The 25,815-nt window shown below is 39.8% G+C and overlaps 1 protein-coding gene across 4 annotated transcripts in view; it reads left to right on the top strand.

The window, feature by feature from the left end:
• col14a1b (collagen, type XIV, alpha 1b) overlaps positions 1–25,815 on the top strand; it is a 138,511-nt gene that overhangs the window by 3,379 nt on the left and 109,317 nt on the right. For all 4 annotated transcript variants that reach the window (XM_075449034.1, XM_075449033.1, XM_075449035.1 and 1 more), the window contains exons 3-5: positions 4,616–4,732; positions 10,991–11,134; positions 17,313–17,396. In XM_075449034.1, coding sequence (XP_075305149.1) covers positions 4,616–4,732; positions 10,991–11,134; positions 17,313–17,396 — 345 coding nt within the window. The remainder of the gene's footprint in view (positions 1–4,615; positions 4,733–10,990; positions 11,135–17,312; positions 17,397–25,815) is intronic.

Genomic DNA, 25,815 nt, shown 5'->3' with positions numbered 1-25,815 from the left:
TCTCATTATTCAGAAACATGGATCTCAAATAAAGTTTTGTATCTCTTTTCAATATTAACTTGTGAAGTGTCCCATTTGGTGTGGAGAACAAAAAGATAGTTTTGCCCTAATGCAGTCTTTTGTTTCTTTTGCACCTAAATAGAAGTGTTGCATTAGATATCTGAGGTCTTTGGCAGCGTTGAATTGAAAACAGGACTGAACCTGTTCAAAACCAAACCTGCTGAAATGGTTCCATAACCACACTCTGAGTACATGTGCTGATGCTTCGCCATGCCATAAAAACAAATTTGGGGTGTGACAGGCCATCATGTGATATAAATAGTTAACCTGAACAATGACGATACCACAAGTTGCTTTCAGACTTGCTGCTGTTTCTGTGTCCGTCTGGTGACCCTTTTGCGTTCCGTGTGCGTTTGATTGGTTGTCAGGAAGCCACGATGCTGCTAGTGCTGCAGTATATGAGCAACGTCCTTGCAAAGCCAGCTTTGATCATACATTCGCCTTTTGTAAAAAATAAATATGCTCCTATTTCTTGATTTTAAATGGAAGAAAGCATAAAAGCAGAGTTACTTGACGAGGTAGAAGTTGACATATTTATTTATTTTTAGATTACTGATTATGCCTTTGATAAGTTGATTTATCATTTTAAGTATAATTGCTATAACAATTATATACTATATCAAACCACCCTAAAACCAATGTCCAATTTTTTTTTGTTGACAGTAGTACTTTTGAAATTTGAACATCTAAATTAACTAAAACCATAAATCAGATATAAAAGTAGCTGCTTCTGTTGATGAACATAGCTGAATATTTCATCTCTAAATGACAGTATTGTCAACTGCAAACAATAAGCACCAGTCAGTCAGCACGGATAATTGGTCTGGTAAACTTGGGCAACAGAGTAACTCTTTCACAAGACAGACAGTTGCTATACTTTGGCCATTTAAATGAAAGCAACCGAGGCATTCCTAGCCACGGCTACTGCGGTGACCCGGGAGGAGCAGAAGACTTATGAGCAACTTGGAGAGCTTCCATAGTGAAATTCCTCACTTCTACAGCTCTTTATTTTCAGAGGAGTCAGATGGGGTGAGAAGTTTTTCAGCCGAATGAAGCTTAAACATGGGAAGCTTATAGGCAGGTTGATAAATGACTCTGATCTATGGCTAAAAACTCATTTTTTTATATATTATTGTTTGTTTGTGTTGTATACTCAATTTCCTTGTGTCATGAGTGAGTTAAGGCTGTTAAGTAATTACTTAGTCTATCCTAAATCACTCTTACGCTACACCTGTCACCAAATCCCTATTTGAAAGGTGAAAGGTGAAAGAGTGTGTTCAGTGACTGGCTTTGTGGAGACTTCTCATGTTTGCCTTGCCTCTAGAATTATTGGAGGAAGCACCTACATATATCAGTGCCGGAGGGGGAAAAGGTGAGGGGAATGTGGTCAAATGTCAGCACTGTGCTATTTTTTTAGGTCATATTTGAGTTATTAACATTCCAATGAAAATTATCGGAGTTTGTGGGAAAAAAATATGCAAAAACAGGTGGCAGTATAAAAAAAACAGACATATTTCCAAATACCACAAAACTTGATGACAATCTTTTCTAACTTTCATTTTATGATCCTCCACGCTAAATAAAAGCACAATGCTTGCTTGTTGAGTAGAGCTATGAAAGAACTTTCCTCCTGACCCTGCGGTGTCAGGTGTGGAGGTAAAATTACAAGCTGCAGTGCAGTAATTACACTGTTCTATAATAATGATTTATTAAAGTTGAAATGTTCACTGTGGCATCTTAAAGACTCTTTTCTTGGCAATATCATCATAGGTCTTGGAGTCATGAAACACGCACACTTCCCCTAATGCTGCCCTCCGCCCTGTTCTGCTCTCACACCTAATGCTCTCAAAACCGTGCGCTTCTGACTTACAGCACAACTCACGTTGGGTGTGATGGGTGTGAGTATACCAGTTACAGACGACAATTAAGTTCTCATCTCTGCTGGCAGGGCCTTTTGTCTTCACCAGGCTATTTGCACACCATTCAACACTGTGAGAATGCAGTCTAACATAAAAAAATCCAAGGCTTTCTGTGAGTGTGTCTGTGTGCTTGTATGTATGTATCCGTGTGCGCGGTGCTGCAAAGGAACCGGCAGGTATCTTTGGAAGCAGGAAGAAAAGAAAAAAAAAAGAGAGCTCCCAAAGTACAAGACTCTTTTTCTCTTTTTGTGTACATATCTGAATACACCCGCTTCCAGCTGTGAACAAACATACATTATTCATGTACACACATGCATATGTGAAGGCACTCGCATAGGAACACACAATGCAGCTCAGCTACACTACAAACACAGAGGTGTGAAATCTGCATCTCAAATCATTTGGGATTTGAACAGCTCTCTTCAGACGAGAGTGTCCTTTGTTTCCGAGACAGAGCTAAACCCTGAGCTGAAATCCCATGCAGCCCTCATTCCCATTTCCAGGTTGGTGAGATAATTGGTACAGTATTCCTTATGTGTTTGTACTATATGTAAATATATTTGCCTGTTATTGAATGCACCGGCTTCACGTTCTCTCCATTGAAATTAGGATTATATTTCCTGTGCTGAACTCAAGTTTCTTTGCATACCTACATGAGCTGTTTTCTGCAGTAAATCACATGCATAAGAGGTGGTTCACTTAAAACGCTGTAAAGATTTGTTATGATGGTTATTATCAGCTTGAATATACTGTATATCAGCTTGAATTAAGATAAATGACCAGATGTGGAAAAAAAATTCGCCTGATTAATTCTTTCTCTTCTGCCTGGTGGAATTTTGTAAAAGTTTCAGCTAGCCAAAGCTAGCCAAAGAAGCTCTCCTGAGCACTTGGCCAGAAACTCATGAGCTAGCAGCCGAATGAGCCAGGAGCTCCGAGCAAGCAGAGCCTTTTTAATACTGAATTGGGCTGTGACATATTGTTCCAAACTTACACGGTCCACTTTTCTATTTTATTTGGTTGTTTTTGGGTGAACCATTCATATGAGCCTCTTGTTTATTTTGCTCTGGAGCATCAGAGCTACACGAAGCGTCAGTCACTCTGTAGGTATTTAAAGAAGTTGGCAGCAGCAAACTGTTTATCTCATAATGAAGACACAAACACAGAAACGAGTTTGTGGATTTCATATCTTATTTCCCACCTCCTGGCTTTTCTTCCCCTGCCCCCCCCCCTCATATTCCAGTTAATTAAAGTAAACTGGGGCATGTGTTTTGTCTAGATACACATTTATTATGTGGGATTTGGCTCTGCTGGTGTGGAAATGATAGGGTGGTTGTTGACCCTGGAAATGTGGTTCCTGCCATTGTGGTGCTTTTTGCAAAAGCCTCGTTCCAGTGTTTTAACCTACGTCTGTATGAAAATTCAACAACACTGTGTGTAAACTTTGTGAGATGATAAAAGTTCAACTGACACAATGTTGTTGACTTTTCAGCAGGTTTTAACACAGATGGAGGCCTTTGTAAAGTGTTTTGGATATTGTGCAACTCATTGGATTGAGTCGCTTTGTGATGTACATCTAAATATTTCTGCTGAGGACAGGAGAGGAATAGCACTGAGATGCTATTCCAGTGCCTTTTCCTTTGGTACCCCTTGTTCCTTAAAAGGAAGCCACATTCACTCCTTTTCTTTGTCTTCCTCTAGTCTTACTAATTTCATAGAACAGAGACACAGAAAACAATGGAGGGAAAGTAAATTAGATCAGGACAGGGAAGGATCATATGTATTGAGAAAGACACAGGGACAGATGGAGAGATAGAGTTGGTATGTATGCTTAGATAGAGATAGACTGTATGGTTATGAAATGAATGAATAATGGGGAATAGAGGGAAAAGACTGGAAAGAGTGGGGGGTAGGTTTCTAGGTGGCTGGCAGGGCCAACTAAGCGGGATGAGAGGCAGGAGTGTTGCTTTGATGAAAACGGTAAGTGCAACATAGATGAAGACCTGTTGTAATCCTCAGAGACAAACACAATGCAGGCTCATCAGTAGAAAGGAAGACATGGAAGAGGAGGAGAATGGGACTTTTGGGCTTTTTAATATGACATCTGTGCCAGCTAATCTCTATGATGTGTATCCTCCACTTGGATGAGATACCGTGTATTCCTCTATTTATTTTTCTCTCCCTTTCCACCCTGTTTCGAAACACAGATGGAGCGGCTGCCTGTATGCCACCATAACTCTGGAGGGAGTTCAATCTAAATTTTTTCGGTTGTGTTTTCCGCTGCGAAGACGAATGACCACATTAAAGTAAAAACTGAAGGAGAGCAGAAACTGTGAAAAAATCTTTGTTTTTTATTATCTTTTTTCAAATATTTTTTAGAAAAAGTGTATCCTTCATTCATAATTCTGAAGCGAGCATAGAACAACAACAAAGTTGAACTCCATCCATTGTTATGGATGTAATAGACTAATAAACATTCATGACAACTGCAGTTTCTCCACCATTAACTAAAAATACTGGAGATATGGATGGTGCATGAGATGGTTTTTCTTTCATTTTTTTCATAGCAAATTTTTGGAATAATGCTTCAAACTCACAGCTATTGTGTAATGCAGATTTTTTGCTTTATTTTTGTCCAGTTTCTTCACCACGAAGATTTCGTGCAAAAGTCCAGAGCCCCAAAAAGCTGGATGTGTCATGGAAAGAACCAAAGGGAGAATTTGAAAGCTACAAGGTCATTTACACCATAAAACCAGGTAAGACCCAGCGCCGATCTTGAAAAGGGGGTTTGCACTTCCAATGTTTTGGAAACGCAGCTTTACTTTGAGTTTGATTGCAACTCTATGCATCTTTCCATTGCTAATAGCTTCTGCTATAATCATAAGAAAAATAAGTTATGTTCTCATTCATTTAGTTTATCTTTATTGTGAAAGATCCCATAATTTCAGAAGTTTGTTGAGTGATACTTTAGGCTGATTAGTTCCATCGCAAGGATCTCTTCCTGGTTCATCAGCAGATAGGACCTTATATCACACTATTACTGTTTTCAAGAAGAAACTCATTGAACAGATGGCAAGGCTTTTTTTTTTAGCCTCTTTATTTTTACTGAGTTTGGTGAGTGTCATTTGCAAAACTTTGTTTCAGTCATCTACAAGAAACTTGGCAAAAGTGAACATGCTTTGCATTTATACTCCATCACTGATTTTATTTGTCATAATAAGGATATAAAACGGCAGAAACGGCAAACATTAACCCACGCAGTAAACTTGAGGCATTATTTTTGCAAGTGAAGGTTTGTTCTCTGCGGAAAACTTCTCGTTTAAACTTGATTAGCTCAGGGAAATTTGACAAGGAATTTACACTCTTCTCCTGTATAGTCCTGCCTTGAGTGAACACAGCTGCCCTCATTCACACTCACCATTTGAGCAGTGAATCATCTGTGACAGATTGGCTGTCGAAAGTCTTGCTCGACGGCCCCTCAGTAGTATTTGCTGCTGAACAGTCTCCTTCATTCTTTGCTGTCAAGGGCATTATATGCAGACCATACAGAGATTTACTATAAGAAGTACAATACAGAGTATTACAAAAAATATCTTTTCATAAATCAGGTCAACTATTTAGCATTTGTCTTTGCTGGAAGGGAAAAAAAAATTCTAGTTATGCAGGGAAGATTGCAACCATTTAACTTCTTTCCCTCAGGGAGAGCAAATGGAACTTTTTTTTTATGTGGCGTTCACTTGCCTGCTTGTTCATAATTCGCTCTGCAGTAAAAGAAACTTGTAACAACACAGGATCTGATATAACTGATACCAGGATTACTCTGGTTCCCACTGTGGAATCCTGTAGTTGACTGCTGCAAGAATCTATTGATGAAGGCTTTGAATGGTTTGTTTTCCTCTAATTTGTGAAATAATAACCAAATAGCAGCCAATTGAACATTTAACATTTGAGTTAAGAATGATTAGATCCAGTTCATGTGTTTGACTACATCAAGTGAGGTCCATAATAAAAAAAATCAGGAGTGGTTCCCCTAGACCTCAACACTAACTCCTCTAGCACATGATTGTGACCCATTTAAACCAGCAGTCGATTGAATAAAAACACTCATGTGAAAAAGAAAGCACATCCTCTTTCATTAAGGTTTTATCTATCAGGATACAATGAAAGTTCTTCTGGTCCTTACCAGGTCTTAAATTTGGGTGAATCCATTGTTAAATGAACAACAAAACATGACGTTTTAGATGTATTCGAATCATTATTTCTTTAACAAAAATTAAGCCAAAATGCAGAAGCAGCGTGAAAACCTAAGTACACCTCACGATTCAGTAGCTTTTAGCAGCAGTAACTTGAATCAATAATTTTCTGTATGATGCTATCAGGCTATGGTAGAGTAGTGGAGGAATTTTGGCTTGCTCTTCTTTATAACATTGCTTTGATTATTTGAGGATTGCAAGCATTTTTTTTTAAACTTTTGGCTTTTGGCTCAGAGTGAGCCCTCTAATGGACAGACCCGACCCTGTAAAAGAACGTTGCCAGAGTCCGCGACTCCGCCAATGGTACGTGACACTCTCAGATACACTTTCAGAGGCAGACGTTCTTGGCACTCCAGATGTGTCCAACGGCTGATTGTCAGCTTGGTGTCGAGCACCCAAGGTGTGAAAAACCATGTGGATATAGATTAACCAGCATGAACTGATTTTTAACGTTCAAGTTGCAATTACATGCGCATGCACATCCCTGGATTGAATAAGGTGTGACATAAATAGATTGATGGCCTGATTCTATGGGCCATAAGAATTTGCTGCAGATCCTGCACAAAGTCAAGTGAAGTTGGCTTTGGGAAAATAAATAAACTCCGGCAACTATATATGACAGTGTATATGAGTTTCTTGTGCTCTGTTTTTAATATCCCCTGGTCTTTTTAAAGTATATGAATTAAATATGATTATTATTAGATATACCAATTCAATGTTTCAATGTGGACAACCAATACTACATTTATGTTAACAGTTTGTTTTCATTTACAATGGAAGATCTTGATAAGACTGCATCAAATACAACTGAAATGTTCTTCTTAAAAATGGTATCTTCCAACACGTGAATGTGCATTAAGGGACAACGCAACTAATCAACAATATATTCCTCCATATTGTGGCACTAATTGTGCTCAAAACAGAGCAGAACAGAGCACCATTTTAAATGGCAGTAAAGCTATGTTTTGCTTCATGTTTCTTTCATGATTGCCTCTGCCCGGTGTTTTCATCACTACTTGCCCCTCTGTGGGAAACCATAGTGAGTTATGGGATGAGTTAAGCCTCCAGTGATGTGTGGTGTCTGGGCTTTTGCTCCATAGCTCTCACCTGATTCTTAATACAGAACAGTTTTTAGACTTCTTCAGCTGATAGAGCTGAACACATTTAATGGATTTCTGAGCACCTTATAATTGGGTTGTTCAAGGAAGTACATTCAACGCAACAAGTTATCAAGTGTGTAGAATCTCAAATCTCACGAAGGAAAGATAATCTTATAGTACTGAAGCTTTCTGTAACAATACTCGTTTTAACCCATGAAGACCTAGGGCCCCCTTTTAGAAAAACTTTTAAAACATTGTCATGGTTTAAGAACATCCTCTTAACACCTGGTTTTTTTTTAAGGAACGGCACTAGCATTGACTAAATTGTCAGCATTCACTAAAGCCTTTATTTCTCAGCCTCTGAGGGAAGTAGAAACATAAAATCAAAACCATTTTAAAGCTTATATCTTTGACTTGTACTGTAAATTGGTGCCTTTTCCCTTATGGGTTTTTATTTTAGCCATTGGGTATGTGTCTTGAAAACAACTGCATCATATAAAACATGCTCATGCTGCATCAGGCTTCAAGATGAAAAGCACAGAAAACTTGCTCCAGATTTGACATGGAGTGACACTAAGTTTGAATATCGTGATGTGTATTCTGGACCCGCTGAATATGAGCCAGTTTAAATGTAGAAAATTTCTTTCACATCTTTTATTTGTGTTTTCAACTGGTGACTTGACTAGAGATATACACTTGCAGGATGTCACTAACTTTTTTATTCTCCTCACTGCTCGAGGTACACAGCTGAGGTCCAAAGTGTGAGGGTGTGTGTCAACCTCTTCTATTAGAGCCGCTGTCAGCCAGCAGCAGAGTCAACCTGTAGCTTCTGGTGTTGCTTGGTCTGTCTGCTTGATCACAATAATGGAGAAAATGTCAGATAAGGTGCAGTAAGCACAGGCAGCCATCCCCTGAGACCATAGGAGAGTCACTGGATGGAGGGAATGACCGAAATATAAACAGAGGGAGATACTGAAGGGCAGGATGAAGGATGGAGCTGAAGAGGTATGAAGGGAGAGCAATGGAAAGATATAGATACATGGAAGGAAAGGAAGGGAGAGCTCTGCAGGACCAGAGGGTAAAAATATGGTGACATTGTGTTTCTCCTTTATGTTTTTCTTTACTTCTTTAGTTTTTGGAAATGCCACAGCTCTTATTAAAATATGGTGACTAAGTTGAAGGCTTGTTAGAGTGTTGAGCATAATTTCTGCTGTTACTGTTAACTTAACTGGTAAAGACATGGATTCCACTTTAACCTCTTGTGTCTGTGAGAAAGTTGGGAGATTATCTCTGTTGTTAAGCAATGTGCACTCTCATTGTCTGTTTTGTTCAACCATAATGAGTAGTGCAGCCTCGTATGTGCTAGAAAACTCGACTGCCTTTCTCATTGTCTTGCATATGCTTGATTAAGCTTGACATTTTACCAAAGCAAAATGGCCTAGCTTCGGAGACATGTCCACACAGCTCACTTTGCAGCATATTGCCACTGGGCAGTGCTTCGTTTGAAGGTTTAAGGTTTAAAAAACTGTCAGATTTGAAAGGTATCTGGGAATGTTGGGATGGCTGTGCTCCTTATGGTGCAAAGTAAAGGAAGTGAATTACGTTGACTGTTTTCTTCTCGCTGCACGCTGCTTATATCTGTGCGAGTGTGATTAAGGCGGAAAAGCAGTGACAGAGGAGCGGTTAATTTTCTTAAACAGCAGGGATTTTTTTGAAGAGCTCAGCTTGAATGTTTCATGAGCTTGTTTTTTTCTGCTTTAATTCTATATGACTGACATTCTGTCTTAGTTTTGAAAAAGATACAGGACAGGTGCATCAAATAGAACACGCATATTAGCTTTGCAGGTCCACAATGTGAGGATACTCTTTTTTTTTTTTTGTCTGTCAAGAGTTGAAGGAATTAACTCGTGTTCAAAAAGCACTCTACCATATTGGTGTTTACTGTCAGTCAGTTTGCTGAAAATTAAATTCAAGAAGAAATTGGCTTTGGTAGCTGACGGTTCCAAAAGATTTATTGATCCCAGCTGGGAAATTTGTTCTGCAGCAACAGAACTAAGCAAGATACTAAATGAAAAAAATGATTTAATCGCACAAAAAAGCAAAAATGGAATAAGCATTTTTTCTTATATCTCAAACTTAAATTCATAAACTCTCTTTTTCTGATCTCGGAAGTCTCAGTTAATATGATTTGGACACGATCTCTTAAAGCCAGTAAGTATGAACCTGCACTCAAGTCATTTTGAAAACTGCTGACTTCCACTGTTGCAATGAAAGCAAAGCACATTTGGCGAGATTAGATGCTGAATGCATATTTATTTTATTTGATCTTTATTCTCAGCCTGCTCTTTGCACCCTGGATGCGCTGAAATTACCTCAGATGTTAATAAAACTAAGCTTTCCTTTCCTTGGTTTGTGATGCAGAGGGCTTAACAATGTCAAATTCCATGTCTCTGTCAAATGAAACAGAAGACCTTTTCACATATTTGTTTTGAAACAATTAGTGAAAGCAGAGAGGTATGAAGTGGGTGTGTAAACTTCCCACTGTTAATGAAAGTATGGTATTGTGGTTTGAGAGACAGATTCTTAACTAATTGGTAGAGATAATGGCAGCATCTACCACACCATTTTTATCAGCAGCCTTTTGTTCGTCTGAAATGTTTTTGAACAAAACAGGCCCAACTTGCTCACATACATAAATCAATTAAATGTTAAGGATTGATGTGGCTTTTAATGACATTTTTTTTTGCTGTCATAGTTTTAAGTTATTTGCTAGCAGTCTTTAGATTTGTATGCTCCACAAACAGGTGTTGTGAGACCCTGTTCTGAATTGTTCTACATAATTACAGAGTTAAAAAAAAAAAGTGTGATCTCTGTGAAGTGGCTTTTCATGTTGATAAGGACCCCAGTAAACTATTCTGAAACACCTGTGTTCATCAGAAGACACGGTATGTTAGAAGCAGGATGTAAGACACTGAAGTGTGTTTAATCAGAGTTTTCTCACATTTTTTCTAGCTGCTGATGCACAAACTTTGTATCCGCAGACATTTAAGGCAGAAGTTTTATCCATTTATTCCCTTTTTTTCCCAATGAACAGCGCCAATGAATAACCTATGCTTTCAAGCCTCATTGTTTCTTAAAAAACTTTCAAAATTTAGATTTTGTTAACACAGTAATGATCAGATCCTGCCAATAACATCCTTCAGACAGCAGAGTTAAAGTAATATTCACTGTTGCTGCTTACTCTTGCATGATGATGTGTTAGCTTGGATATCTCCCATCCTTTCATGTTTTTAACTGTTCTAAACCTAATTGAATTCAATTTCCTTGATTGGAAATAATAGCTGCAGATCCTCATGAATGTTGTTGGCGTAGAAATCACAATTTCTTCAGTTAATGTTTAGCAGAGGAAGGGGGTCTTAACACACATAGTAGTCCCAGATGTAAAGGAAAGATAAATGAGGCTGCTCTTATAAACTTCTAATTTCACATATTTTTAGCTTCTAACTTCCCAAAACTAGCATCCTCACAGCTGTGGAGCCTGCAGAGACAGTCAAACATTTAAAAGAACTCTGCGAGAGGTTCCTGTGGGCTGTCAGTAATCAAACCAGCAACCGTTTCTTCTCTCTAATCATCAGTGTTTGTGCTTTTCTTGCTGGAACAGGTGGAGAGCAGAAGGTGGTTCAGCTATCAAAGCAGGAGACAAAGCTAATCATCGAAGACTTTGACTCCTCTAAAGAATACAACTTTAAAATCATTGCAGTAAAAGGGGGACAGGAGAGCAAACCTCTTCCGGGCAAGCATGAAGGTAAGAGACGTCAACAGAGCCGAATTTTAAACCTTCGTCTGATGGCTAATTCTGAAGGCTGCTAACGTAGGCCTCTGTGGGCCGGTTTTCACATTTGAGAACTAAATTAGTTTCCTACATTATAACTGAAAGCTGAAAGTTGGCGAACTGTAAAATAGATCTAAAATATATGGTTGTGTTGTCTTCCAAAAGGAAGACCTGTTGTACAAGCCCTACTCCCTCCATGTTTCAAAGTGTCTGACCGACACGTTGTCCCCACTGTGGGATTGCTTCCAAAAAACATAAATGGTTAAATACATGTGTGAGAAAAGTATGGAAGAGCACTTGATGAAATTAGTTGATCAACAAAAGCAGGATAAAATCCACATAGACCACTTATGAAATAAGTGAAAATATACAGTGGATAGAAAATATAACATTTTTGCTGAGGGAGAGACGTCTAACAGGAGAATAGCTAACGCACGAATAAAGACACTCAGCAGTGAATGCACAATGGATGCAACGGGCGCTTCCCTCAATCGGATCTCTACTTTGTGTCTTAGCGGCATGTGACACAGCCTGATGGGAAAAAGGAGGCTTCTGGAGCCATTTCATTCCCTAGTAAACATTTCAATGATTGGAAAGTTCTCAAAATTGCACACGATATATCTACGTGCATATATATATTTTCCTTTAATCTATTGCTGCGTTTATTCCTGCTGACCTGTGTTGCTGCTTGACTGACCAGGACACTCCTGGAAATTGATTTTAAATCTGAAGAGTTTTATTTTCTGGTTGAATAAAGGTTCTGTTTTTAGAAAATAATGAAAAGCACTCAGATTTTTCTGTGTTGGGCTGAATGTCTTATCAGCCAGTTGTGCCTTGATGCAGCCCTCCATTGTTCAGTGACACCTATACGTTTTGGTAAAGGCTTCTGTGGAGAAAATAAAGCAAAGCTTGTATCGCAAAGCAACAACTCTATTCAGTTCCCTCTCCTAGGTTTTAAATACAGAAAATAGGATAAGTGTTTAATTTGTTTCAGTCAACGACATTCAGCGACCTGCTGGTATTTACGTGTCATGCTGTGCTTCAGAAAAATAGAACCAGCACACATAGAGCTTTTAAACAGGATTTTTGTGTTTCCTGCACAAATGTTAGGGCGGAAAAATACACTTTGACTCAACATTGAGAATATTAGCTGAATAAATCTCACAATCAAAATGGGCCTAGTGTCATTATAATTTTTACAGATTTGATTTTTTTTTTCCACTGTAAGGAATAAAACCTACTGACTGACTCGCTGATTCCAGTGAAATATTAAAGTTCTGATAGTTTGGAATAAACCTAAAAAAACTAAATAAAGAAGGGTGAAAGACAAACCATGAAAATGTGTTCATTATTTGAGATTCTCAGGTTAGTTCGAGCCTGTGACGATGATAGAAAACCTGGAAATGAAATATTGCCATCAAAATAATTCACCCAATGTTCTACTCTGCATTTAAAAGATTTGTTTGACTACATTAACTGAGACCAAATTATGATATTACCTTACATGCATTATCAACCAAATATTGATTATTTATTCTTTTAGTGTCACAATAATTGGCAATTACAGTGTATTGCAACACCCCTTATCAAACTGTGCTAAACTTTATTACTACTCCCGGCTTTGTTTCTTACATGAAAGTTCAAAAGTCAAAGATTCAATTGATTTAGGTCTATGTTTTTGTGACCTTGAGGCATTTCAGCATCCTTGCCATCGAATTGGTTTCCTTTCTGATATGGTATCTGTTGTGTATTGACAGCCTAAGTTTGTCCCTCGAGGGATACTGTTACGCCCCCTGTGTTGTATGTTGTGAAGTACGTCTTTACTCTCTCTGTCTTTGGTTGAAGAACAATACATGCAGACGTGAAATACTTCTTGGTCTCCCGTTTCCTCATTAAGAGTATTAAACTTAAAAATAACAAAGTATATAACAAAACTGGCGACGAGGTACGGACTCACGTTTGTTGTTTTTGTTGTGGGCGGAAAGTCCGAGTTTAATGAGTTTAATTCGCGCGCGTACGTCGCGACGTCGAGGCTACCTGAGCGGTGATGCAAGCTAGCTGCTCCGGTGTGAACGGGGTGTGTGCCGAAGGACAGCGCTGCTACAAAAATAAATAAATAAATCTCCGCGGAGGGAAGGAGACTGAAGTAAATGGATAAGGGAAGGACTGTGTGGCACAACAGAAAGACACAAAAGCAGTAAGTCAAAGAAGAAGAAAAAAAAAAAAAAAAAAGGATAAGACTAATTACTGGAGGAAACTTTCTTTGAAATGGCTGCGCTGGTTGGAAATATAGGACCATTTGAAGAAACTGTGGAACAATGGAGTTCATACACCGACAGGTTTGAGTACTTTGCCCTTGCTAACAGCATCAAAGCTAATGTTCTTGTACCCACGTTTTTAAGTGTTATGGGAGGAAAAACATTCAACCTACTGCGCAGTCTAGTGCAACCTGCCAAGCCAGGAGACAAGTCTTTTGATGAAATAGTGACAATATTGAAGGATCACTATTCCCCAAAGCCATTGATCATTGCAGAGAGATTCAGATTCCATAAAAGGAACCAGGGAGAGGGTGAATCCGTTTCACAGTTTGTAGCTGTACTGAAACAGTTATCGGAACATTGTGAATTTGGACTTTCACTAAATGATACCATACGTGACCGGCTGGTGTGTGGTCTACGCAGTGAGAGTATTCAGAAACGGTTACTGACTGAAGCTAATCTGAGACTGGATAAAGCCATTGAGATCAGCACATCAATGGAGATGGCTGCCAGAGAAGCACAGCAGCTAAGTGCATCAACCCAAGTGCATAAGATGTATGCTGAATCCACCCAGAAAGCGGCACCTGGGCAGCTATGCTACCGTTGTGGGAAGGCAGGGCACCAGGCACCAGAGTGTTGGTGTAAGGACTTAGACTGTAGGAACTGTGGTAAGAAAGGCCACATCGAACGTGCCTGTAGAAACAAGACTCAGACACACAAACAGTTCAATGAGAAAAAGAGAGGTGGTTTTCACAGAAACAAAAAGAAACACGTGAATAAGATGGAACACGAACAGGATGAGCAGAGTGATTGTGAGTCTGATGAAGATACCGTGCATGTTTTATCTATCACAGGCAGCGATGATGATGGATACTGGGTCACACCACTACTCGAGAATAAACCAGTGCGAATGCAGGTGGACACTGGTACACGTGTATCCATGGTATCAGACGTTGTGTACAAAGAGACACTGCAACACCTTCCTCTCCGAGAGACCAAACTGAAGTTAAGGACATACACTGGTGAGCCTGTCCCAGTGTTAGGAGCTGTGAATGTGACGGTGGAATACAACAAACAGAAAGAGACTCTTCCACTATACATCATCCCAGGAAATCGTCCAGCTCTGCTAGGTCGCCGGTGGCTACAAAAGATCAAGCTGAACTGGCAAGGAGTGTTCATGGTTATGGATGGAGAAACAAGCCCTCTACGGGAGATCTTAAAGAAGCATCCCAAGGCTTTTGATGGAGAACTTGGCAGCATGAAAGACATCATGGTTAAGCTGACAGTTAAACCCGGCAGCACACCAAAGTGCCTAAAAGCTAGACCTGTCCCAAATGCCATCAAACCGAAAGTTGAAGCAGAATTAGATAGGTTAGTGAAGAGTGGGGTTCTGGAACCTGTAAGCACAAGTGAATGGGCCACACCCATTGTCCCTGTCATGAAAAAGGACGGGACTCCAAGAATCTGCGGAGATTTTAAGGTCACTGTGAATCCGTTCCTGACAACAGAAAAGTATCCATTACCACTCATTGATGACCTCTTCTCATGTCTGGCTGGAGGACAGAAGTTTAGTAAGATAGATTTATCTCAAGCATATCTTCAGATGCATGTGGAACGTGAGTCACAGGAGCTGCTGACTATTGTGACACACAAAGGACTGTACAGGTACCAGAGGCTCCCTTTTGGCATCACCTCTGCTCCAGCACTGTTCCAAAGAGCGATGGACCAGATCCTCAGTGGTCTATCAGGGGTTCAGTGCTACCTGAATGATCTACTCATCACAGGACCAGATGAGCAGTCTCACTTAAGGAATCTGGATGCGACACTACAACGACTGGAGGAGTATGGTTTGAAAGTCCGGAAAGACAAGTGTGAGTTTTTCAGACCATCTGTTGAGTATTTGGGACATGTAATTGACTGCACAGGTCTCCACAAGGCCCCATCCAAGGTGAAAGCTATTGTGGAGGCTCCATCTCCCAAAAATGTGGGTCAGCTGAGGTCTTTCCTTGGCTTGTTGACATACTATGCAAAATTTGTGTCTAACCTCGCCAACAAGCTAAAGCCGCTACATGAACTGCTTAACAAAACAAATACATGGGAATGGACTGACAAATGTGAGACAGCTTTCAGAGATGTAAAAACAGCCCTCGCTAAATCTGAGGCTCTCGCCCACTTTGACCCTAAATTACCACTTCAGCTGGCATGTGATGCCTCACCTTATGGGGTGGGTGCAGTCGTGTCTCACATCATGCCATCTGGAGAAGAAAGACCGATTGCTTTTGCATCAAGGACGCTGAGCAAAGTGGAAAGCAATTATGCACAGATTGAGCGTGAGGCACTGTCTATAGTGTTTGGAGTTAAAAAATTCCATCAGTATCTCTTCGGCAGAAAATTCACGCTATTGACAGACCATCGACCTCTCACCTCCATCTTTGGTCCTCACACTGGCATTCCATCGCTGGCGGCCAGCCGTATGCAGCGATGGGCTCTGCTGTTATCTGCCCACCAGTATGTGATCAAGTATAGGAAGTCAGACCAACATCAGAATGCTGACGGGCTCTCAAGACTCCCTTTGCCGGTCACGCACGCTGAGCCCACACACACGGAGATTTTTTACTTCAAAGAGGTGACGGCTGCTCCAGTCACCTCAGCTCACGTGAAGAAACACACACGCACTGACCCGGTCTTGTCTGAGGTTATGGATATCATCACTCGGGGGAGAAGAGGAGAGATGACACCCAGCTTTAAGCCTTATCTGGTGAGACAAGATGAGCTTTCAGTCCAGTCTGGATGCTTATTGTGGGGCTACCGCGTCATTATTCCGCCACCCCTAAGAGAGAAAATGCTTGCTGAACTGCATACGGGACACTGTGGGGTGGTGCGGATGAAGGAAATTGCACGCAGCTATTTCTGGTGGCCGGGCCTGGATGCTGCTATTGAGGAGAAAGCAAAGTTCCGAAGATTCACAGCAGGAGATAAGGTGCTCGCCCGGAACTACACCAGTGGTGTTAAGTGGACACCTGCAACAGTTATTGCAAAAACAGGTCCTGTGTCATATACAGTGGAAACCAGTGATCATCTTATCTGGAGAAGACATGTTGATCAATTGCTCCACACTTCTAGTTCATGTGATGACTCATCACAGGAACCGTCCCTTGTTCCCGAGCTGGAGGTCCATCAGGAGCAACCTCAATCACTACAAGAGCCACAGAAGCAACCTTCAGGTATGGACAGTGTTCCAGGCACACCTAAGCCTGCTCAGGTTCCTATGTCAGACATCACTCCTAGCCCAGGACTCATTCAGTCCTCACCAAGAGACACTTTGACTGACATAACCACAGGTCATACTTACCCCAGGAGAAACAGACGACCTCCTGACAAACTGTCTTATTAGTGTAATGACTAACCCATCACATTGGGGCAGAATAATCCCCAGGGTTCAGTCCGGATTGAGGTAGTCTACCCTCTCTCCGTAGTTAAGGCAAAAGTTCAATTGCCATGACATGTTTATTAAAAGTTCATTGTACGTTTTGATATTGTAAGCAGAGACTTTAAATGTGAATGCTGAGTTAGTAAAATGTTTGACTTTTATTAAGGGAACATCAAAAGTAAAGGGGGAGGGATATGTTGTGTATTGACAGCCTAAGTTTGTCCCTCCAGGGATACTGTTACGCCCCCTGTGTTGTATGTTGTGAAGTACGTCTTTACTCTCTCTGTCTTTGGTTGAAGAACAATACATGCAGACGTGAAATACTTCTTGGTCTCCCGTTTCCTCATTAAGAGTATTAAACTTAAAAATAACAAAGTATATAACAGTATCTTTTTTTTTTCTCCTCTCTGTCATCTCCTCCATTCGTTAATGTAGAATTTTTGCATTATGTTATTTCTTCCAGCTCAGCAATCAGGTGTCGAATTGGCTCAGTCCCAAAGGAGACAAAGCAGTGATGTCACGCAGGAGAACAATGAGATTTCAGAAGGTAAGATCCTCAGCAGGGAAACGGAGGGCTTACCAGGGAAAAAGGCACACTGAAATGAAAAAGATTGACACATTCGTCTGTTGTGAGTCTACACATTTAGATTCAAGACCTCTCCTGTGAAATTAGAGAAGTGGAAGCCTTAAAATGTCACCTCTGAAAGACAAGCTGCCATTTCTAAGGAACTTATTTTAAAGGGAAAGTTAAAAATTGGCCTTTAACAAGGGAGCGGTACAGCATGAGGGCATTGTTGCTCTGCTCAGTTCACTTTTCCAGAGTGCAGGGCACCTTCTCTTTTTGTGTAGAAGTTCCTGAAAGGATTGTCACTTCTTTTTAAACTGAGATTTTTTACACAAAACCAAAAAAGGGTGCAATGACACAGCAAAAGCAGGAAAGTGGAAGATGAGGAAGCCACAGATCTTTGGCACTAATGTGTTCACTGCAGGTGGGGAACCAGTTTGATTTTCAATCTATAAATCCAGAGACTTTCCCCTGCTCTGTCTGGGCTTTTTTTTTTAAAAAAGAAAGCCATTTCGTGAATACTTATCATTACTGACATCACATATTTGAGCACAAAAAAGCATGCGAATGTAATGTCCCAGCACTCACACTCTGATTGTCACTGAGCTTCATTCCCAAGAAAATTGAGAGAAAGGACATGAAATGGTGCAGAAAAGAGAATTTAAGCAATGGGCTGCAGCAATCAGGAAACAAATCAAGAGATGAGCATAAACAAGCCAATTATAGTTTTGAAAGTGATTGTAAGGACCACATGGTGAGGCAAACAATCAGATGGAGACAGCAGGGAACAAGCAAAAAGCAGGTAAGCTTAAATCTCAGATCTGTGTGCCATATAACAAACCACAATGGAACTGGGCTGCACAATCCTGCCTCCTGTTCTGATCAGGATTCAGAGCTCCATGATCTTCTCGGCACTACACAATGCATTTTTCTAAGGATTCAGTTAGTTCTATCCATAATAATGTTAATTTAGCTCTTTGGTATTTTTCATGTTGTGGTTAATGTTGCTGAGGAGTTTGTGTGATTACCATGTTTTTTTTTTCTCCCCCTGTCAATGTATGCAAAGTACTTAACATTGTCATGTTTTCATTTTAATTCAATAAACAAACAAAAAAAATAAAAAATCCAGCAGCATAAATGCAGGATATTCGCCTCATCATGTTCTTTCAGATTGAAGCCTGATGTTGTGCCGTGTTCCTTTGCAGCTTTTGAAGATGTGATGTGTGTGTCTGTGCTTGTGGTGTTGGGTTTGAAGCCTTGAGATGCTTGCGCCAAGTTGATGAAGGTGTGGCTGGAGCTTCTGGAAGATTGTTAGCCGCAATCTTAAACTCAAATTACAGGTTCCGCTTTGAAAATGGTCACAATGCGATAAATATGTGACATTTTGAATTTTTGTGTTTTCGTACATGTCAATCTAGTTGGGGTTTCTCAGTAAGCCTCAACTTTCAGCTGCTTTTATTTTTCCGCTAATTTAGATTTGCTTTTGTTGGAGTTGTATACTAAACGACTAAAAAAGAGCTTTTCACTTCATTTTCTTCATAAAACCCCTACAAGGGTTCTCCTGGACAAAGGTTTTTCTTTATTTCCTCCAGATGGCACGACATTTACAAGCGTGTCATATTTTTTTTCAGCCTTTTACTAAAGTTACATACCCGTGTCAAGTTGACTCTGATCTCCCAGGGTAATTTTAATCCTGTCTGAGGTTTCAGAGAATTACATATCTTGTTACACGGCATGTGAGCTCTGTCACCAGTGTTGGAGTGTGACAGCATCAGACTTGTGATTAGATGAACTTAATTGCTCTCATGGGGAAGTTAAGTGTCTGGAGCAGAAAACCTACAAGGATTTAGGAATGACTCTGGGTGAAATGGTCATATCAGATATTCTTTTTGGTTTATTGTGTGACATTAACTATCTTAACATTTGAAATAACTTTACGCATGCAGGTGCTACAGATTTAAATGCGCTGTTACTTGGGTTTTATGATTAAAGCAAGTTTCATTATTTGTATGCGTCTCCTCCTCAGAATTATTTATGGAATGAATTAGTTTCACAAGATGGATTTTAGAGGGTTCTTTAGAACCAGTAGTAAATCCAGTGACGCTTGTTGTCTGCAGCCTGTTTTTCAGTGATCGTGAATAAGTGTCTTAATTAAACATCCTTTGTTCATCTATTCATGACATGCAGAGAGAGAGCAACATTTAAACTAATTTCACATGGGATGCTTTGAAGCAAGAAAAAAGCCGAACACAGGACAGCTGCCTCTGTGCATAATCGGCTCACTGTTTAACATGTTACACAAATATGACAGATCTGGTGTCGACTGTTTCTTTTTGAGAGCACTTACAACTTGACAGATGTTTTAAAATGGCTGTTAGACTGAGCAAACTGTGTTTGCACGTGTTGCAAAAGAAAAGTAAAAGCAGAATGATGGAAAGCTGGTGGAAGGGAGGGAGCAAACGAGCACTTAGTCCAAAGGGACGTGATCCAAAACGCTGAGAAAATTACAGCTTGGTCTTGTCATAAAGTTCTTTTTTTGTCTCATTACTGTCGCTTGGGCACTGCAAGATTGCAGATTTGTGTCAGTTTTCTTTGTTTTTTTTCTTTCTTTCTTTATCTTTCTGTACAAAATAGTGAAACCGTTTCCTTTTAAAACACACATTATTTATAAATAGTATACATAAACAAAATGTTAAGATACGTTATCTTGTGATTATTAGGTATAGAAATAGGCTTATGTAATCATCTGAAATATATAGTTTGTTACACAGTGGTAGTTTAGTATGATGAAGTGTCTTCAAAGTCTTTCTTCATGTTATACCAATTATTTCCATCTTGTGAAAGCAGTTCAACCTTCTTCTCATTGATTTGATCACTACAACTCATCTGTTGGTGTTTTTTAAACATCACCCCTTCATGCATGAAGATGTCTTCATTAGTATGTGCAGATCTATAATTGGGGAAATTGGTGCCATTTTCTGTCTCCTCCGATCTCCCCACCACTTACCTGCAGCTGAAATCTGTTCTTTCTTGATTCTCCTGAAACATCGCAGCCTTAGAAAAACATTAACCTCTCCGACCGAACAGATGGTTTCTTCTTGGTTTGAAAAAGTAATCCATCTTGCAACACAAAAAGCTGCGTGTTTGTGGCTGAGGCACAATTGTTGGTCATTCAGTGGCCTTTACCGACAGCTGTAGGTTACAATGGTGGCTTCAAAAGGTTGAAGTAAAGCCTTATTGCATTAGATGTCAATGAACGACTTCTGAGAAAGAGCAAAGAACAACTCTGAAGGGTTTTCATGTTGGCAAAGTTGGCTTTTGCTCTTATTCCATCTGGCTTTGTAAAGCTTGAGATGGGTTTTTCATGTAGTAACCTGCCAAGTTTTATTTGAATGTTCTTTTCAAAACAGTTTTCAAAGATTCCTCTGAGTAACAAACCATCATCTGGTACATCGAGTTAATTAACCCACTCTACACTATGCAAGTTCAGATATTATAGTAATTTATGTACACGTTTAAAGTATAGACCAAGTTTTATGGAATTTTTCCCTTGATTTTGGCATATGATGTTCTGGCTTTCTGTATTTGTGAACAAGCGAGTAGGAATTCATGGCTTCTTTCTTTTTCTATATACATCCCATCTACACATTGAAGCGATGTCTTCTTTGATGCAGTACATTTGTGTGTGTTTGTTCAGCTTTGTCTTTACTTTCTGTGTTTTATCTCCACCATCTATCGCTCTCAAGCGGCCCCCTTCAAGTCCAGCAGCAGAAGCTCTCGCTGTAGGAGGAAGGCAGTCAGTGGCAGTGCGAGATTTAACTGGAACCAGAATTGAAACAGTTGGTGGTTCTGGTTGAAGATCCCTTGGTGTGTTGTGAGGCATGGCCTTTGCCTCAGCTCTGGCAAGAGGGGTAGCCATTTGGCCAAAGAGTCCAAAATATTCAGGGGGATTAAAGGAAGGCAGAAAGAGTGTTGGCTTCACTTTTGGAATCTGTTCCAATTTCAACTAGTTTTAGTTTGTATTTCTCAAAGCTGGCCGTGAAAAATAAATGAAAGATTGGAAAAAATTGGATCATAGAATATAGAAAGACATGAAAAAGTATTTCTGGCCAACAATTTAAAATCCTAAATGGATCCAGTTTGCATGCAGTTTCAGTCATTGCACACATTCTCACTTGATTCTTGAGATTTGTCTTAGTTGTTTCTCTGTCCTTGAAATAAACAGATGTCTTGGAATCCATCATTGCTGGTTTGTGTGTTCGTGGGTGCGTGTTGGTGCTTAAAATCTGCAAAAGTGAATACAAATATATCTGTCCTACGATCATTTTTAAAAGCTTCGATAAATATACTGAAGCTACTGTTGATATACTCTGTGGCTTCTCATTAGTGGAAATCAGACACATGCGGATTCAGTTTTTAAACAAGTAGGAATTTTAGAATTTTGTTTAGATGACGACAAATTTGTTGTAAACTTTAGTAGGAATTTAGTTAATGGTTTGATGAGGTGTGAAAGCTATTTAACTTGCAAGTGAGATCGACAATTCCAGTGTTAGATAGCAAAGATGACTCATTCTAATAATCATTTTGGTTTTGGTACAGTCAGATTCACAATTCAAAGCTGGTTAATGTAACTTTGTTTAAACATGGAATTGACTTAGATTTTGAATATGATCTCTGCTCATACATCATCGTTTTTTGCTGCCTTTCCTGTCTTTGAAATTACATCTTGGCAGACTAAAAGCAATCCTTTATAGCAAAAGTTCCCCTCGTGCTGCGGTGTTGAATTCCCTCTGAACACATTACCAGCATGTATGTAAGTAACATTTATAAAATAAACCATTTAAAATTGAAGATCACGATGAAGCGTAGAACCCATGGGTATCATAGAATTGGTCATTTTAGAGTGTGTAAGCTAAACTTGAGAAGAACATGGGCAACCTTGAAGTTTTGAACAAATCAACTTGTCGGCGGCTCCTCTTCCCTCTGTTGTGCTTCAGCACATTGTAACCACTTCACCTGCAGAAGTGTGAGAGGTGAACACATTTTTCAAAGTTCAGCACATTCCCACAAATCGCATAAGGAACCCTAGTAGAAGTGAGATTTACTGCCCCCCCCTCGATTGTCTGTCACATATATTTTTATCAGTACTGACTTTTCAGCAAATGTAACAAAAAGTTAACAAGTTCCTCTTGATTTCATTTTGCTTTGTTTCATTTCAGTTTATTTCACGGTATGTTTGGTCTCGATATCAATTAGTAATTTAAAGTGTTGTCCACATAGTATTGTAGCATTTTATTGAATCCGAGGTGATTACAAAATGTGCTCGTATATATAACTGCTGCTTATGTCGAGTCAAGTAAAATTAGTGATAAACATCAGAGAGTCGGTTTTATTGGCAGCTGTACATTCTACAGTGCTGCCCTCATTATGTTTGACAGACAATGTGGAATGCTTCAGATCTCGTTCTCTTTTTTTCGTCGTAATCTTCAGCTTAATGGCATTCATCTAAAACATGCTTATCAAGAACTTGGCAGGCTTATAGAAATGTTTTCCTTCCAAAGTTTCTTCCGGCCTTTTAGTTTCCATCTGGAGGTATCCTCTTTATATTCACACCAGTGAAGATGCCTCTTTATTGTAGATGTTCACAACGGCATGGTTTCCTTTTCAAAAGTCTTCTTGACTTGACTATATGTAATTAAAAAACATTTTTTTCGTCTCCATAGAAAAACTATCAAAACCGTCTTCTTTGCTGATTTGGCCACTCCTTGGTTTGGTGCACTTACGTGGGTTAAGGCTATCTGAATGCTTCATGTTTCCTAATTTAATTTGAGATTCGTGATTCTATTTCTTCCACCTTGGATTAAAATCCTGAACAGGTACTGTTTGAACATGCATCCGTTTTGCTGGAGCAACCATATGCATATGCATCTGGGTTTTAGTTTGTGAGCATTTGTGTGTGAGTCATCTTCTATTTCTCCAAACTGGTCAAACTGGCTGCAGGCTAAAGGGGACAGATGGGAGGACGGAGGAGCCAATCTCTTGCTTTTCATGTGTCTCCAACCCACCTCCAACTTCGTCAAATCCCCTCCCTCCCCAAACTCACACAGATACAGCCCTCTCTCAAAGCACAACCCAAACATTATTCCCTCCAGCTCTTTTTTTCCCTCAGTCCTCTGATTTTTTTAAATGTTTTTTTCATAACTCTTTTTGATCTGGGATGTCTGTCACTATTTGATTTTATTCTTCATTTCCCTTGCCTCCACCGTGCTATTTTTAGTATTTTGTTGCTGTGATATGTGGGCTATAAATGAAACACAAATAACTGCTATAGGAAAGAAAAAACAAGTTATAAAGGGAAACATTGGTGTTTTGCTATATTTGGTTTAGTGTGTAAGCTCCTTGTTCCTAAATTGAGTTTAGGTGAGATCAGCAGCTAGAAACGTGTGAGAACGTGTCTTTGATTCTGTGTTTCGCCTGCATTCACTTAATATGAAATTAGCTGAAAATGTTGAATGTATCCAGAATCAAAAACCTTAAATGGAGTTTTCCCCTCATTTTTTTTTCTTTCCGCTCTGCGCCGGCACCATTTTGTACCTCTCTTTCACTTCCTGTCTGTCTCTGTTCCTACACTTTCACCTGTTTCTCTTTCTTCTTTTTTATGCTCAAGAACTGACAGTCCGCACCTTGCCCACACTTGCTGAATACCACAGCTATAGCTGTACAGGCCTGCTCGTGGGTAGCACTTGTTGCTGATCACCTCTAACAGCTGCTTGGATGAGAGGCTGTCACTCAAAAGATTTAGCTGCTGGTGCCATTCTATAGATCAGATTTTCTTCATACTTGTATCTGCAGGTCACCTACATCTTCACAGGAAACACATATTTCCTAATGCTGCCAGGCTTTACAGTTCATGTCAAGGATCACCACAATTTAGAATTTGTTACTTAAAAGGTAGCCTGTAAAGAGACTGATCTTTGAAGGTGGCAGATGGCTGTTGTAATTAACTTCACAGCAGTCCCACTGGATTCCACTGGTGACTCACTTCTGTGCTGTTATGAATTATATCCTGGAGTGCACACTTGTCTGTGAACCTTCCTTGTTATAAAAATTCATGTGATCAGTCTTAGCAAAAATTGTTAGTTTAGCAACCTCATTTCTTCTTGTTATTAAATATTTGTAATCAAAACAACAAGTGAGATCATGATCATTAAAGGTGAAAGAAACAATTCCTCCACTCGTTTTTATCTTTTGTTTTTAACTTAGAGCGACTAATTACAGCAGGGGTGACTCAAAGCATTGTGCCCCCAGCTATTCAGAAGACTCAGGACCACAACATGCCTTTTGGGAGAAAATGGGAGATACTGGGCTCTATTATTGATGTAATTTTCATTGACAGTTTTAGTAGAAGTGATCTCTACTCACTTGGAAGTTTTATGAGGGGATAAAATGTGTGTTTATTGATCACCTGTGTTGGAATTGAAATTACGAGTGAAAACAAAGTCCAGCTTTCATTTTTCTTTCTCTTCTTTTCAATTCATATGCTCTGCAGTAAGTCTCAGACTGTATTTACAGTGTTTCAGTCTCAGTTCACTAACGGTAATATCTTGTTTTAGAACTATTTGTTTTCTCCTTAAACCCTATAAGAAATGTCATACTCATGGTTTGATTCAGGTCTTAATGGGTTACATGAATTTGAGCCTTAACTGAATTGTGCTCTTTTTGGACAGATATACAGTATCTGAGGTTGTTCCTGGGATCTTTTACAGCCACTCACTCTGAGTGATACCCACTGGGACCACTGCTGCCTTCACTCCCCATATCTTTTCAGCTTGCTCTTTCAGCCCTTGGCATTTTCCAAGCCTCTTGTCTTCCTTTATTTTGATGATGCTGTTGCTTGGGGTTGCTATTTCTGCCCCTACTGCCTGCTTCTGCAGTTTATCAGTTGGGATCTGGGAAACCCACGGGATCTCAGCCCTGTCATGTCATTCTCTACCACCTTTGAAGGTATCTCCCATTTTTACTTTTGGGACTTCCAGCCCATACTCAGTACTCCTGTTCCTGAACACTATTCCAGCCACTTGATTATGACATCCCATGTCTGCTGTAACTGCTTGCATCCTACACATTGCTATTATGTGCTGGACAGTATGGGAGACTTCTTTTAACAGCCTGCACCTGGGGTCTTGTCTGCCTCTACCCCAGCCCCTATTGCTCTTTTGCTGCCATGATTGGAGGCCTCTGTGCTTTCTTACAGACCAGTCTGTCAAATATAACGTAACTGAATCAGTTGAGTATCTTAAACGACATCAGGTCTGAATGGAACTCAGGATTTCTCCTGTTTTGTGCACAAATTTTGCAGGCTTTTGTGAAACGAGCCCAAACACATGACCAGCTAACTTAC

The sequence above is a fragment of the Odontesthes bonariensis genome, chromosome 18 (assembly GCF_027942865.1).
Source record: "Odontesthes bonariensis isolate fOdoBon6 chromosome 18, fOdoBon6.hap1, whole genome shotgun sequence".
Classification (NCBI taxonomy): Eukaryota; Metazoa; Chordata; class Actinopteri; order Atheriniformes; family Atherinopsidae; genus Odontesthes; species Odontesthes bonariensis.
Note: the sequence above shows the minus strand (reverse complement) of the source record. Positions and strands in the feature narration are given on the sequence as shown.